This window comes from Octopus bimaculoides, chromosome 2 (assembly GCF_001194135.2).
Source record: "Octopus bimaculoides isolate UCB-OBI-ISO-001 chromosome 2, ASM119413v2, whole genome shotgun sequence".
NCBI classification, from domain to species: domain Eukaryota; kingdom Metazoa; phylum Mollusca; class Cephalopoda; order Octopoda; family Octopodidae; genus Octopus; species Octopus bimaculoides.
Window position 1 is genome coordinate 128,558,041 of NC_068982.1, and position 16,026 is coordinate 128,574,066.

The 16,026-nt window shown below is 37.0% G+C and overlaps 1 protein-coding gene across 1 annotated transcript in view; it reads right to left on the reverse strand.

The window, feature by feature from the left end:
- LOC106877301 (titin) overlaps positions 1–16,026 on the reverse strand; it is a gene marked incomplete at its 3' end in the record, with an annotated part of 606,785 nt that overhangs the window by 116,647 nt on the left and 474,112 nt on the right. Inside the window, exon 292 of the mRNA XM_052965881.1 lies at positions 792–1,594. Coding sequence (XP_052821841.1) covers positions 792–1,594 — 803 coding nt within the window. The remainder of the gene's footprint in view (positions 1–791; positions 1,595–16,026) is intronic.

The window sequence follows — 16,026 nt, forward strand, 5'->3', positions numbered from 1 at the left end:
ATATATATATATGATGATGATAATTGAAATATATATATATATATATATATATATCTCTTATAATTCTGGTTTTGTCCATGGATTGAGTAGACTATAGCCCAAGATGTACTCAATACTTCAAACATGCAGAGTCAATATTTCTTTTATTAACCAGATGATGCCTTACAATTGTACAGCTGTTTGTGTTAAACACTTGTACTATTGACATGTATCAATTGGGTGATAAAAAAGAAACAATATATATAAACATATATACATACATATAGATAGATAGATAGATAGATAGATAGATACGCACGCACGCACGCACACACAAATATTATATAGACACATACATAAATATGTGTGTGTATGTATATTATTAATGTTTGTCTTATGCCAGATTATAATAAGGCAATATTACATTAAACCAAGGAGTTACTCAATACTTTTTGTATAGTACATATGTATTATTCTTTAACAAGAAAACAGTGATGTTGAAGTCTCAGCCTATTTCTTTTTCATACGACTGACTGTCTGATGGAAGCTAAGCAGGCCAGAACTTCGAAGTCACTCTCAACACCATTCTTATTAAAGAATAATTATATACACATACACTTATGTATAAATGTATAAGGGATAAAAGATAAATGGTACACACACACACACACATAGTTTCAGAGAGAGAGAGAGAGAGAGAAAGAGAAGGATAGACACACATGTATACACACATACATAAATACATGCATGTATTAATCTCAGAAGAAATTAAGCAATGTGTAGAAATAATTCCCATTTTTAACTGTACTTACCTCCAATGTCAAAACTTGAAGAGGTGTTTGTAGTCCCATATTTATTTGTGGCCTTACTTGAATATGAACCAGCATCAGTTAAATCCAGATCAGTAAGAAACATTGACGAAACATTATCACTGTAAGAAACCTTTGACCGTCGGCTTGATGTGGTTTCATTGCTACTTTTGTACCTGCTAATATCTTCATGGCTACTTTTGTACCTGGTAGTATCATCAAGGCTACTTTTGTACCTGGTAGTGTCTTCGAGGCTACTTTTGTATCTGTTGGTGTCATCCAGGCTACTTATGTACCTGCTAGTGTCATCCAGGCTACTTATGTACCTGCTAGTGTCATCCAGGCTACTTTTGTATCTGTTGGTGTCTTCAAGGCTACTTTTGTATCTGTTGGTGTCTTCAAGGCTACTTTTGTACCTGCTATTGTCGTCCAGGCTACTTAGGTACCTGCTAGTGTCATCCAGGCTACTTTTGTACCTGCTGGTGTCTTCAAGGCTACTTTTGTACCTGCTATTGTCGTCCAGGCTACTTAGGTATCTGCTAGTGTCATCCAGGCTACTTTTGTACCTGCTGGTGTCTTCGAAGCTACTTTTGTACCTGTTAGTATCATCCAGACTACTTTTGTATCTGTAACTGTCTTCATGGCTACTTTTGTATCTGTTTACGTCTTCATGGCTACTTTTGTACCTCTTACTGTCATCGTGGCTACTTCTGTACCTGGTTATATCTTCGTGGCTACTTTTGTACTTGTTAATGTTTTCTTGGCCACTTCTGTACCTGGTAATATCTTCGTGGCTACTTTTGTACCTGTTAACATCAGAAAGAATTTGGCTTGTATAAGGACGAGATCTTTTCAAGTAATCCATGTCTGTCGTGTCTGAAATGAATTGGATTATATGAGAGAAGGAGGGCTGTTGAGTGAAGTTCTAACTCAACAGGTAGGTCTCGGCAGTGGTTCCAATATAAATGTGACTTTTAGGTTTTTACTTCTTTTGCATCTAAAGCCCTCTGCCCTGAGTATTAACATTTATTTCTGATATCCTGAAGTTTATTCTGTTGGCAGCAAGTTATTAAAAATAAACTTTCAATTTACATTTATTTGTACAGATAGAGCTCCACTATTGGCTTTTGTTTTTGTTGTTTGTTTTTATTTGAAGAAAGTTTTTCCTAAGTTCAGAATGGTTGTCGAAGCTGCTCATGCCACTGCTGCTGCTGCTGCTGCTGGTCCATCTCTACTAGCTGTGATGCTTTCTCTTGTGCTACCCACTGCTTCTAAGATATGAAAGATTGTATTCATGAAGGTGGGAGTTACCTCAGCAAGCACAAGTGGCATATACTATTTTTTCCAAAAATCATTGGTAATGTTCAGTAAACACCCACACATACACATACTAAGTTACTATTACATAGCTACTCATATCATTAGTTAGTGTATAAGGAGCAGCAGCAGTAGCAATGGTAGCATCTACAAGACCAGACCCAGGAATACTTATTTATAAACAGCTGATAGGTAGCTTGATTTTAAACTATATATTTTCTCAGTTCATCTTACCCTGTGTTGTCATAGCAACTGAGATAAAATTATCCTAGAAAGGCAGCACAATTTTGGCAGAAGTGCAAGAATAAAAGATAATACAGGTAATACATGAAATTTGACACTGAGTAAGTTATATACCACCTACCGTCTGGGGCTGCTACAGATAGTCCGTTTCTTTTCTTTCTTTTTCTTATTTTTTTTTCTTTCTAGAAAGAAGCAGCTATTTCCAAAGAAAGCTTTTTTACTTGGATACTATTTTTGTAGTTTTTAATGATATTAGCAATCAATACCCTTCAAGCTAAATCAGTAGTCACTAACATCACACAAAGTAGTTAGTTTTAGAAAAAATATTTTTTAGCTGCTTCTTTGAAAATCTGTTATCAAATTATGATTCGTGTTTATTAGCGGTTGTAAATATTTTTCATTTTAATTTCTGACATGCTACCATCATTCCTGACATGATACTTAATATTTTGCATTATCTAAACTTATTTTAGTTCCACAAACATCTTCATAAGTGATATATTATACATTCTCAAACTTTTGCACTGGAAATAAATAAGGTGGCTTGTTAAAACTTAAAAGTTGCTACCTGTGCTTCCATGTAAGTTGTAACTTAGTCTTTTTCACAAAAGAAGTTAACATATTTGAAAGAGATAAATAGTTACCATATTTTCTTCTACCATTTTTTCACTGCTTTAATATGCAAAAGATTATGATAGATAAGTTTTCATATAAAGAGCCTGCAGGTGGGCCATTAACCAAAAGTTTAACAGTTTATAGCAATCCTATTTGCAGCATTGCACTGTAGCCCTATCAAAGATACCTGATTCTCAATAACCCATTTTCCTTACCTGTACACAGGTACCATGCAAAGGTCTTGTTACTTACACAACATAATCAGAGTCAGTGGGATTGTTATAAAGTACATCATACAGATTTCAATGATAGGTAAAATATTACAAAAATGTTACACACCTGACTTTAATGAAGATAGAAAGAGTAAATACAGTGCAAAAATAGTAAGTTATACACTTGAGACGTGTAATACTTAAATGTGCAGTAAATGAAGATTATCAGAATCTTACTAGGGCTCTTAAAATCTGATGTGATTATTGAATGAAAAGAAAGTAAAAATGCCACTGGAATTTAAATGTTGTGAATCAGGCTTGTCTTAAGAGCAGTCAATGCGAAATAACATTTACAAATGTCACAGTTGATGGAAAAAGTGATCTGGAAACCTCCCCAGATCTGGCAATGTCAAAGAAAATGGTAAGATAATATGTTAGAAAGAACCAGACTGTGGCTACCTTGGAGTACTGCCTTGACAGTTTACCGCCTCCAGTACTTGTATCTTTAAGTGTGGTACTTATTCTGTCAGTCTCTTTTGCCAAACCACTTGGTTACAAGAATGTAAACAAACTAACACTGATTGCTAGCAATGGAGTGTTAGTTTGTTTACATTCTTGTAACTAAGTCGTTTGGCAAAAGAGACAGGCAGAATAAATACCACACTGATTGCTAGCAATGGAATGAGGGCTCAAACACAAACATAAAGGTACACACATACATATGCATACACATATATGCATAGATATGGCAGGCATCCAGTCTCCATCTACCAAATTCCCTTACAAGGCATTGGTTGATCCAGGGCTATATTGGAAAACGCTAACCTAAAGTGCTCTGCTGTGAAACTGAATCCAAGACCATGTGGTTGCAAAGCAAGCTTCTCAATTGCACAGCCATGCCTCCATTACATCACAGTATCACTGTATGGACCATACTTTCAGATGTTGTTATACACTGTTGGTCATAATACGCTTCACATCCTTTTAGCTTTTGAATGATGTCACCCTGCTGGCTAAGCAGGCAGGCCAACATTTCCATCAGTCCATCACAAGAGTATCCATTTACAGCTGAGTGGACTGGAGCAATGTAAAATAAAATGCTTTGCTCAAAAACACAATGCACAGCCATTCTAAAAATTGAAACCCCAATATTCTAATCATAAGTGCAACACCCTAATCACTATGTCATGTGCCTTCATCTGTACTACATAATGTAAATATACATATATATAAAAAAGAAAGATAATAGGATTGCTTCATTCTATGCATTCATTTTGCATCTGTATTCCTGAAGACCATGATACCAATGATACTATGAATAGGACCAGGACTTGGAACAATGAAACTTCTTCGGATCATAACACAACCCTGCTTTCTTACACAGTGCTTTGAAACTAGAGCAATTTCTCACATACATCTGGGCCACCAGTTCTGTGCTGGTTGAACTTAATTTAGGCTGTCCACTCCACTGGCAACTGAAATGACTGCTCTATCAGTGATAGATCCATGAACATGACCCAAAGGAAAGACAAAAGCCAAAGATTACAGCTGATATAAAACAGAGTCTGGACATATACAACAGATTTGAAGCTATCAGTGAATCTGTTTGCAGAGGATTTGAATAATCTGATTAAACCAGGGCATGATTTCTGGCTGGATGCCTTTTCTAATGCCAACCACTTTATAGAATGTACTAGGTGCTTTTCTCATGGCAACAGCACAAGTGAATATTGCCTTGTAACTTGCAAGGCTAAGGGTCTAAATGGTCCCTATAACAGAGAAAGAACAAAAGAGAGAGTGAGTAATGATTCTAGGGAGGAGGTAAAAAGGAGGTTAAGTAAGATGAGAGGAACAGATTTATTTAAGGTGTGTAAGGTAAAAAAGTACACGAGAAAAGGAAAAGGAAAAGAAAAGATATTAGTGACAGGGGTCAAAAGTGGACAGAGATGTTGTGTAGGTGTCTAGGAAAAGGGAACAAATTTTAAAAACCTGCTCAGGGACTCTAAAATTATGGTACTGAATATTCTTCAGAATTGCTATAAGCACTAAATATCACTATCCTTTGCAAGATTCTTCATCAAAAGAAATATAGCTAGTTGTTGGTTTTGGGGTGTATCATCAAAAAAAATTTTTTTTAATTAGAAAGAACACTGGGATCTATAGGGGTGGGGTGGGGGTGTTTATCTCATCTTACTCTTAAGAATTTTCATTCTAATCATTTTCTCATTTGAAATCCATTCTCTAACTAAACAGAAGATTCTGTCATAACTGAACTAACTGCATGAAGATAAAGTTACATTGTTCTAAACAAATGCAGCTGTAAATAAAATGAAAACGTCACTAATGAATAACTTTTACCAGGCCACCAAATTATATGGAGCTGAAACTTCACACAGACATACACACACACACACACACACACACACACACACACACACACACACACACACACAAAGAGAAAGACACACACATGCACAACTGTTTATTCATGACTGTACAGTTGTAAAGTGAACTTCTAACCCCCATGCTTTGGGGTCCCATCATACTGTAGAATACCTAGAGCAAATGTCTTCTACTATAGCCTCAGTGTGATAAATGCCTTGAGAGTGTGAAATTCTTTAGAGAGGTTGGGATGCGATAATGTTTCTTGATGTGCGCACTGATGGCTTTTTTGTTATTGAAGAAGACAAGGTTGGCATGATGCCATTGGAGGATGTTTTCAAGGTCTCTGTTCAAGGAGTTAGTGCAGGTGTAGCATGAGGTGTATTGGTTGTATGTGTATGAAGCTTGACTATGGAAGGTTAGAGAGGAATAAAGGGTGGTGTCAATTGTGTAGGAGTGAACCTTGTTGGAGGTGATGGTAAATAATCGTTTATGTATAGAAGAAAAAGTATGACGGCTAAAATAAAACCCTGGTGCAAACCATAATTGACAGAGGGAAGGTTGCAGAATGCACTATCAGCACACACTGTAAGTGTGTGACCTGAGAGGAATACATTGATCCAAGAGATGAGGCATGAATAAAGCTGATAGGCAGGCAGTTTTTCAAATATTCATATGCCAGATATTGATGAAAGCATTGCTGATATCAAGAGCAACAATACCAGACATGGATAAATGCCTTGCTGATACTGAGAGCAATAACACTGCTTTTATCAAACTTCTCGAGTGCAGCAGCATCCGGTGAGTAATATAGGGCAATAAGTTTCAAGTAATTATAATAAACATTAATTGTAGTTATTTAGGAGGAGAGAAATTCAAGCTGTTACAGGGTTTTTGCTAATGGCTGCCTCCATCTTTGAGATGTTTTCTATGAGTGTAATAAGACAGTAGTTGGCAGGGTCAGAGAAATTTTACTTCCAGAGAATGGAACAAGTGGTAGATTGTTACTAAAGATCACAGAGGATAACTGAAGAAGCATTATCAGCACTAGTAGCCTTTTTGATTTGAAGTGACCAGAGTTACTTTTGTACTTTGCATGTATGTGTGTTTGGTGGTGAGCTTAGTGGAATGGAATAGAAGGGAAAGCTTTGAAGGATAATTATTTCACATGTACAGTGTTGTTTCGAATGCAAAGTTAACATTGATGCTGGAGATTTTCTCCACAAGAGTGTCGCTCACAAAACCATCATCGTTAAGAAGTGGGAGGGAAAAAAATTGCACAAAGTTGATAGAGATGTTCTTGACAATTGACCAGAAGGATTGGTTGCAGTTTAATAAGTGTGAGAGCTTATGATTGTTCAATATATGGAAGCATTCAGCAGAGCACCTCATCTACACATACTGTAACTATGAGATCTGATAGAATGACATTGATCCAAGAGATGAGACATGAATAGAGCCTATAGATAGATATTGATATGTGCAGAATGTAGAGAGAAATGCATAATATGATAGTTTCAGTCACCTGCTCGGCTGTTTCTGTCAAGGGTGAGGTGCATATGATGTCAGGGATAGTTATCTTAGAAGTGGCAGAGTTCTGACCAATTAGCTAACTCAAAGTGCCACTATGTCTAGGAGGTAGTGGGAGTACTGTGTATTATGTGGACGCATGGTCAATAATAATGATAAGGCAGTGATGAGATGATTGGTTAGGTACAGAGACAGATATGATCTAGTAGAGCTTAGTTTGGAGACAAAAAAATAGATCATAGGTATTGGGAGTGACTGTATGTTGGTCAGTGATGCATGTAGGGGATGGAATGAGTTGATGTAGAGAGCAGAAGATTGCTAAAGATTTGGTTTATGCACTGGTGGCATCAGAATAGGTGGGTGTCAGTGTTAAGGAGTGTTGTGAGTGCTGAAGTCATTGATAATGGAGACTTTGGAGTGGAGCAGGGTGAGACAGATATCACTAATGCAAGAAGGGATAAGATATGATCTTGGTTTGAGGAGTTTGGAGAGTGGTAGAGAGGGCAAAACTATTTGAAGGAGTAGAAAAGGGAGACTTTGAACCAAAGTAACTGGAAGTTTATAGCTAACATCAGAGGATGGAGAGAGTAAAATTTACAAATGTGCTGACACCAACTTTTGACATGAAGTTTGAGTAAAGAGTTCAATGTAGAGAGCAGAGATGGACTACAGATAGGAGTTGACTATAGATAGAGATTTGTATCTTAGGCAGGAATAGGATGTGTGGTTTGTGTGTTAGTAAGAGGTGATGATGTATGAAATGTAAGTTGAATCAGAGTCCCAATGGAAGAAAAATATTCTGCTGGGTTTAGTTTTATCTTCTGAGATTTAGGGAAGTGTAGGAGCTGTTGGTATGTCATGATGCCATAGTAACCATTTGTCTAGTTTAAATGCTTGCAACAGTGTAAATTCTGGTAAAAGAACTTCATATAACCATCTGGTGATTTTAAAGTGGGTGGTGTGAAGAGTCTAATCACCCCCATCCACACAAAAGGTTGGGTAGGATTCTATGCCATATACAACAGGACTACATATTCATGCACAAACAGATGTAGGACCATAATGTAAGTAAACCCTCAGATACACACAGCTAGTCAAATCTACAGACACATGCCAGGATGGAAAACAATGATGATGAGGTGGATGGTGTGTGCATGCTGACATGTGGTTACACTCAATTGGTTCTTGATGAATTACCAAAGTTAAACAGACAGAATCAGCATAAAAAGAATCTGTTTATCTTTTAATAAAGTATAATATTGATAAACAAAAGAAATAATAATGCTGCCAGATTTATTTACACTTTACATCTGTTTACTTTGTAGAAGTTTTGCCAGGGATGAGATTTTGAATACTGCTGGTATAATGTTCTTCCATTGCTTCAATAACATGCAAATGTTTAAAATTTCTGAAATCTCCTCTTAAGGCAAACAACTTCAGTGACATAAATCTGCCTTTATCTATGCTAATTAAAACAGGTAGAATTAAATTTCTTGTTGAGAGGTACAACACAAAAACCATGGATCATGGATTCAATTCTATCATATTCTTCATGTTTATGGAAGAACATATAATGATTAAGCTTTGTAAAGAGATTAAACATAAAACCTCAAAGAAAATACTTTGATAGGAGCAGGCATGGCAGTGTGATTAAGCAGCTCACTTTGCAACCATGTGATTTCAGGTTCAATCCCACCTTTGACAAGAGTCTTCTACTATAACATCAGGCCAACCAAAGCCTTAGGAGTGAATTTGATAGATGGAAACTGTGTGAAGATCTGTTGTGTGTATATATATATATATATATATATATTCTTTTTTTTTATTATTTTATTTGTTTCAGTCATTTGACAGTTGCCATGCTGGAGCACTGCCTTTAGTTGAACAAATCTCCCCCAGGATTTATTCTTTGTAAGCCTAGTACTTATTCTATCGGTCTCTTTTGCTGAACCATTAAGTGACGGGGACATAGACACGCCACCTTCGGTTATCAAACGATGCTGGGGGGACAACACAAACACACACACACACACACACACACACACACACATTCACAAACACACACACACACACACACACAAACACACACACACACAAACACACACACACACACACACACACACACACACACGACAGGCTTCTTTCAGTTTCAGTCTACCAAATCCAATCACAAGACTTTGGTTGGCCCGAGGCTATAGTAGAAAACACTTGCCCAAGGCGCCACGCAGTGTGACTGAAACTGGAACCATGTTGTTAGTAAGCAAACTACTTACCACACAGCCACTCTTGCACCTATATATGTGTGTGTGTCTCTGTGTGTGTGTCTCTGTGTGTGTGTCTCTGTGTGTGTGTCTGTGTGTGTGTGTCTTTGTGTTTGTGCTTGCCATCCTCAGTTCCATGGCTTGACAACTGGTGTTCCTTTGTTTACATTCCCACAACTAAGCATTTCAGCAGAAGAGACCAAGAAAATAAGTATCAGGCTTAAAAAAGAAACAAAACGCAAACATATGTACTGGGGTCAATTTATTCAACTAAAAGTCTTCAAGGAAATGCCCCAGCATTGATACCCTGTCATATCAACTATCACGCAACACTTTCTCATATCTTCTATCAACATCCCCCTACCTTTGTCTCCCACTCATTATAGCCACTACTGCATACATCTGACCTCTGTCTCTATTCCTCTTTCCCCCAATCTTCCGCTCATATTATCTCCCTATTTTCAGATCTATCTGTATGTTTATTATCTACTATAATAATACTCTCATGTTTTTCTCCGTCACAGCATATGAATGAGAAAGGAAGGGGTGATAGATGAATAAGGAAGGAAGGGGTGATGGCAAACTTGATAGTGGGTTGATGGAAATTCTACGGTAAAAAAAAATCAAACAGCATTTCAACTCTGTGTGAGTGTATGTGTGTGTATGTAAAAGGGAGGTATGTGAATGTTTGTGTGTGTGTGTGTGTGTGTGTGTGTGTGTGTGTGTCTCAGTTTCTGTTTCTCTGTCTCACTATAACCTTTCATCACCCAACACAATACCCTTGAAAGTTTTTTTTTTTTTTTGTGCAAGTACTTGGTGGCCCTGTCAGTGCAGGTGCCACTTAAAGGCACCCTGTCCATACTGTAAAGTGGATGGTGTTTGGAAGGGCATCCTGCTGTAAAAACCTTGCCAAAACTGACCTCACTTGTGCTTGTGCCATGTAAAAAGCACTAAGTCCACTCTGCTGAGTGGTAGGTGTTAGGAAGGGCATCCAGCTGTAAAAATCCTGTCAAGACAGTCACAGAACAGAAGTCTGGTGCAGGTTTCTGCCTGGCTGGCTCTTGTCAAACTGTCCCACCCATGCTAGCATGGAAGGCAGAGGTTAAATGATGATGATGATGATGATGATGATGATGATGATATGGCCCTTTTGCCACTCAAACTATTTAGAAAGCCTATTCTTATCAAACTCATTTATCCTTTGTCTACACTTTTATTAAATACACACACGCACATGCACACACACACACAAACACACACACACACACACACACACACACACACACACACATACACAGAGACACACACACACATACACAGAGGCACATACACACTTATACACACACAAAGAGAGATTCCAAACACTGAACAGGTGCCTAAACATCTTAACTGATCATTCCCAAACATTCTTTGTCCAACCTCTAGACCCAAGCAAACAAACTTAAAGCTTTTTGAATTCCTGACGTTTTTCAACAAACAGCTGATATCTTTCACTCACATGTATAAACGATAGGCTCTCGTTATTTCAGAGCTTTTGAAAAATTCCAGTCAGAATGAAATAGCATAAGTAATAATTCTTACTAATTTTGGCACAAGGCCATCAATTTTAGGGGTGGGATAAGCTGATTTCATCACCCCTGTATGTTGACTGGTACTTAGTTTATCAACCTTGAAAGGGGTGAAAGGTAAAGTTGAACTTGATGGAATTTGAGTTCAGAACGTAAAGCAGGAAGAAATGTCACTTAACATTTTGTCCAGAATTTTAATGATTCAGCCTGTTATAACGATTTAATGAATTTTAATGATTTTTAATGAATTTTAATGAATTTTAATGAATGTTTTAATGAATTTTAATGATTCAAACTTTCAAGAGTATAAGTTGTAAAAAATGGATTTCTCCTACTTCTAACTACTTTTTTCTTTTATTGATACATACAATATGCGCACAACTGCTGACATGCAATACATACATACACACATATATACATAATATATACATAATATATACATGCATACCTAACACGTACATACACATATATAAGTACACACACATGCGCACACACACACACACACACACACACACACACACACAAGTACATGCCAGTGCCGCTGGACTGGCTCCTGTACAGGTGGCATGTAAAAAACACCATTTTGAGCATGGCCGTTGCCAGTACCGCCTGACTGGCCCTTGTGCCGGTGGCACGTAAAAGCATACATTTGTACATACATACACACACACACACATCCATCTATCTATCCATCCATACATGCATACATACATACAAAAACTTAATTCAAAAACTACAGATCCAATCCATCACTGGAACAGTAAAAATTTGTAAAACTTGCCAGGAGTTTATCGTTTAATTATATATGCGCATGTCTAGGAATGCAACTATATGCATGAGAATACATACATAAAGCAAAACAGACAAATCTGCACATATGCATACATACATACATACATACATACATACATACATACATACATGCATACATACATGCATACATACATACATACATACATACATATATACATACATACATACATACAAACAAAATTACCCTGTTGTTGAGGTTGAAATTCCAATGAAAGAGCCTTGAATCTAGGTTAGAAACCGACTTTTTCTCTATTGGCAAGAAATCTTGAACTAAAACGGAACAATGACATACATACATACATACATACATACATACATACATACATACATACATATGAATACAATGGGTTTCCACACAGTTTCCATTTACAAAATTCACTCACAAGACATTGTTTGTGGTTGCAAAGTGTACTCCTTAACCATACAGCCATGCCCACACCTTCAGAATATTCTTTTCAGAATCAACAAGAGTATTATTGAGTCTAACAGAAGTGTTTCATGCAATCCTTCCATGGCTTAACCCTTTTGCTACCATATTTCTGTTGAAACACTGCCTTTCATCATCATCATCATCATCATCATCATCATCATCATCATTTAACATCTGCTTTCCATGCTGGCATGGGCTGGACTGTTTAACTGAGAACTGGTGAGCTGGGAAGCTGCACCAGGCTCCAATCTGATGCCTTTGTTTCAATTAATTTTTAACATCATTAAAAATTTAGTAAAATAACTTTGGCCATAATTAATCTAGTGTTTGGAACATAAATTAACATGAAATTTTGATGGAAGGTTTTAATTTAGATCACTTTGACATGTTGCCTGTGTCATAGAACCAGGGGCGGTATTAGGCAAGTTGGAATCAAAGCATTTAAATCAGCCTTATCCAATCAAAATCTTCAACCAAATATTCTGGTATCTCACATCTACTCTACAATGTCATTATAAAAATGAACAATCACAACATTTAAATCTTCAAGCTATGAGATGATGCATGATTAATTCGAAACAATGTGAATAAATAAGCATTACATCTGACAGTAACTTGAATGCTAAAGGGTTAAGATGTAGAAGACCAATAAATATCCAGGAATGAATGAATAAATATTCTAGAACTTCAAAGCCCCAGGAAAAAAAAGTACCGTATCAAATATTGTATGAATCTTTAGAGTAAGCATTGGAGTTAAAACAGGAAATAGATTGAAGATGATGGAGAGATCATGCTGTAAGATATCAACCTTTCCCACTTTATTTTCCAATGATCTCTCCTGTTTGAGCCTCCAGGTTTCTCTCCCTCTCTACTGAGCTACATTTTAGGTCTACCATACCTCATCTATAACAGCCTCTCATACCTGCTATCATTCTCAGTGTACTCTCATATTTACTGTTGACGACTCTGCCACCACCACCACAACTACCACTCATTATAGCTACCACTGTAATAATTATTATCTCTGATGTTTGTGTAATGTTAATGAGCATGACCAATGAGACAAAGATGAAGCAAGAGAAAATCTTGGTATAAGAAAAAAATGGATGTTGTGTGCAAGAGACCACTGTGGTGGTAAGGACATGTAATATGTATGGATGATAGGAGTAGTTCCAAGAGATTCGAGTGGAAGAAAACTGTGGAAAAGGAATACCAAGGAAGACATGAACAGAAGTATTGATAAAGGCCATTGATCTCAGAGTGTTGTATCTTACAAAAACAGATGACAAAATAATGTTAAAAATGGTAGAATACTGTGTTAGCGAGTATCTATCCAACCTATGTAAGCATAGAAAAACAGATGTAAAAAATGACGATAATGATGACAACAACAATGGTGATGATGATGGTGATGATGATGATGATGATGATGACTTTGGGGGTGGAGATGTAGTGAAAGAAATTTGGATGGCAAACAATTAGGATATACAGTTACGTGCTTTCTCGTTTAGATTTAATACTGCAACGTTAAATATTTTAATGAAAATAGAAACTATGCCAGGAGTAAAAAGTCTGAGGATATTGGATGAGTGTTCTATAGAGATTGTTTAACTTATGTTTAGATGCAGGAGGATTCATGGTTGGATAGATGAAGAGATTTTCAGCAGTGTGCAGTATTAGAGGAATTTGTTGGTTATATGAACACTAGAATTGATTTCAAAGAGAAAATCATATGTTTTTCTGCAGCAATGCTGTGTTGAGTGGTGAGTAGGAAGATCTACTTAAGCTAATGTAGATGCATTCAGACAGAGATCAGAATACATAGATACACTTTTTAAAGCAGATAAATTTGCTGATTGTGTTTATGCTAAAATCATTGTTGTTTTTGTTTTTCTTTTCTTAGCTTTCTTGGTCATATATTTGCACGAGAAATGGGATATAGATATATAACAAAAATAATAATAATGAAACCTATTTGATTTTTATTATTTAGCTTCATATAAGAGCTTATCTTCTTATGATCAAAGTATTTCAACCATAATCTTCCTGTCATTTTACTACAAAATGTCTAAAAGTGTATCAACTACTAAAAGTGAGTGATCTGCTTTGGGCAGCATTTTTGGGTTTGCATTTCAAATATGTATTTTATTGTGTATTTGATAGAAGTTGGAGATGTGGCAAACTCAAGGACTATGCCTGGTGGCACAAACTCTTCTAGCTACATAACTCTCACATTTTCCAATGTGTTCTTCTTTTTTCAAGATGGTAGGATGTGATATGAGGGATATTTGGCTGTTATTTTCTAGTATGGGAAATGACTGCTCAGTAGGACTCTCTCTAGCTCAACATCTTGCTTTGTTTCAGAGGAAAATGATATCTCATTTTATCTGTAACCTTTATTATTTTTTATTTTTTTTGTTTTTTACCTGTTTCAGTCATTAGATTGTGGCCATGCTGGGGCACCAGCTTGAAAGGTTTAGTCAAATAAATCAAACCTAGTAATTTTTTTTTTTTTTTCAAATGTGATTTTTTTCAAGTGTTGAAAACATTCTGTGATTTTCTCTGGATCTCAACAATCATGTTAAAACAGCAACCTCTGAGCTGCATTTTCAGCTTGAGGGAGAAATGGCAGTCTGCAGATGCTAAATCTGACAAATAGGGCAGCTGTGGAAGCGATACCATGTTGTCCTTGGTAAGAAACTCATGAGTGAAGAGAGGTTCATGACAGGGTACATTATTGTCATGAAGAATCCAATTCTTCATGCTCCACAAATTCGGTCGCTTTTGCTGAATGTCTTCTGTCAAATGCTTCAAAACATCAGAGTAAAATTCTCGATTGACAGTCTGTCCCTGGGGGATGAATTCTTGAGGCACAATACTGCAGATTTCACAAAGAACAATGAGCATGCTCTTGAATGAGCTGTGGCTCTGTCATGCCTTCTTCAGTCATGAAGATGATAAGCCTCTTCCATTGTGATGACTGCTGCTTCATCTCAGGGTTGTGCCTGTGGACCCAACTCTTCTCACTGCAGATGATCCTCAACATGAAGGATGGGTCGTCAGCAGCACACTGATGGAGATCTTGACAAACTGCAATGTTCTTTCTGCTCATTGGTCAGCAGGCAGGAGACAAACTTGGCAGTGACATACCACATTCAGATGTTAGGATTGCCTGCAACAACCCATACGGTGGACCAGCAACATTAGCAATGCCATTGATTGTCCTCCAATGATCCTCATGCACAAGCTGATGAATTTTCTCCCCATTTCCAGGTCATTTCCTTGTGGCAAGTCTTCCAGACTATTCATCATCTTCCAGGGATGTTCTGCTTTTGTAGAGTCCATACCACTCAGAACATTATGTATGACCCATTGCTTCATCGCCATAAGCTTGCCAAAACATGCTCAATGTCTCTGTAGCAGATTTCCCAAGTTTATCACAAAATTTCACGTTGGCTCTTTGTTCCAACTGCTGCCCATAACAAAATTGCAGACTACAGTATACACGTGATCACAAAAACAGAAATTTCACAACTTGCGAAGTAAACACAGTGATGTCACTTGGCACACTGCTTCATGAAGGTCACTGCTAATTCTCAATGTGCACACAACTGTGTGCTGCCATCTGTTGGCACACTACGGAGCTAGTCTACTCTTTTGCTCTTTTACACATTTCAGTCATTTGACTGTGGCCATGCAGGAGACTTATTCTTTGTAAGCCTAGTACTTATTCTATCGGCCTCTTTTGCTGAACTGTTAGGTTAAGGGACATAAACACACCAACATCAGTTGTCAAGTAATGGTAGGTAGACAAAGACACACACACATAAATACATATACATATATATATATATATATATATATATA